This window comes from Calidris pugnax, unplaced genomic scaffold, assembly GCF_001431845.1.
Source record: "Calidris pugnax isolate Ruff unplaced genomic scaffold, ASM143184v1 scaffold28, whole genome shotgun sequence".
Lineage (NCBI taxonomy): Eukaryota > Metazoa > Chordata > Aves > Charadriiformes > Scolopacidae > Calidris > Calidris pugnax.
The window spans coordinates 18,016,856-18,018,226 of NW_015090842.1; the positions used below are offsets into that span (position 1 = coordinate 18,016,856).

Sequence of the window (1,371 nt, forward strand, 5' to 3'; positions counted from 1 at the left end):
GGGAGGGGCGGCTTGAGGGGTTCCAGGCCGGCGGGGGTGGCGGTGGCGGTGGCGGCAGCGGCGGCGGGGAGCTCGCACTTGTGGTGATGGTGGTGGTGGTGGTGGAGGTGGAGGTGGTGGTGGCGGAGGTGGTGCGGGTCCCCCTCGGCGGTCTTGAGGTAGCGCTCCTCGGAGCCGGGCAGGTCCTCGAAGCCCTCGGAGCCCTCCGAGTCCGTCTTGGAGTCGGAGTGCAGGAGGTCGGCGTCCTGCAGCTCGTCCTCCAGCTCGTCCTTGTTGCTCTCGATGTTCTCGGTGTCGATGTTCTCCAGGTCGATCTCCTCCTCGTCCTCCCTCTTGTCCTCTTCCCCCTCGTGGTCGCTCCCGTAGGAGTTGCCCTCCTCGTCCGTCCTGCTGCGGGGGGCCCAGGTCATTTTATTCTCCTTTTTGAGCCGCCGCCGCGCGTTGGCGAACCAGGTGGAGACCTGGGTGAGGGTCATTTTGGTGATGATGGCCAGCATGATCTTCTCGCCCTTGGTGGGGTAGGGGTTTTTGCGGTGCTCGTTGAGCCAGGCCTTGAGGGTGCTGGTGCTCTCCCGGGTGGCGTTTTTGGGCCGCGACGGGTCCCCGAACTGGTACTGCCCGTAGGGGTAGAAGGCGGGGTGGTGGTGGGGGAAGGGGGTGTGCTGCACCCCCGGGCTCTCCTTCAGCTCGTACTGGGCGCCCTGCGGCCAGAGGGAAAGGGACACACAAACACACACACACACACACACACCCGGCTGAGACGGGGCGCCGGGGCCCCTCCGTCCCCACCGATAGCGGAGCCTCCCGGCCCCAAAAACCAGCCGTTAAACAACCCCCCCCCACATACACACACCCCCTTCAACGGATGGACCGGGGGTGGTAAACGATCCGATCGCTTCTTTCTTCTCTCACTTTTCCTATTGATCTGAGTGGACCCAGGTCAGGTCCTAACAGATTGCCTGAGATTATTGGGACTCTGGGCTCTGATTGACATTTCTAGTCTCTCACAAGCCCCTCCTATTTCTTTTAAGTCTCTCTCTCTCCCTCTGCCTCCCTCTCTCTCTCATGCCCAGAGCTCGCTCTCGCCGGGTTTGTCACTAGCTGCTTTGCGCTTTGAAGATGGGCAGCTCGGCGGCGTAGGGCAGGAAGGCTCCGTAACCCTGTGCGGCGGCGGCGGCGGCGGCGTAGGGAGCGCCGTACATGGAGGAGAGGACGTTGGAGAGGGTCCCGGACGGGGCCAGCTCGGCTCCGCCGCCGCGGGACCCCCCCCCGCTCCCCGGGCGCTCCGCCGGGTAAATCGGCCTGATGTACTGGTAGCCCAGCTGGGGGAAAGACATGGTGGGGGAGCGGGGGCAGGGGAAAAGGGAAGGG

General features: G+C 64.8%; 1 protein-coding gene across 1 annotated transcript in view; it reads right to left on the reverse strand.

The window, feature by feature from the left end:
* Positions 1-1,353, reverse strand: part of IRX3 (iroquois homeobox 3) — a 3,620-nt gene extending 2,267 nt beyond the window's left edge. Inside the window, exons 1-2 of the mRNA XM_014942166.1 lie at positions 1,116-1,353; positions 33-707 (exon numbers count right to left, since the gene is read on the reverse strand). Of these exons, the coding sequence (XP_014797652.1) occupies positions 33-707; positions 1,116-1,337 (897 nt within the window). The 5' untranslated portion in view covers positions 1,338-1,353. The remainder of the gene's footprint in view (positions 1-32; positions 708-1,115) is intronic.
* Positions 1,354-1,371: the final 18 nt, after the last annotated feature.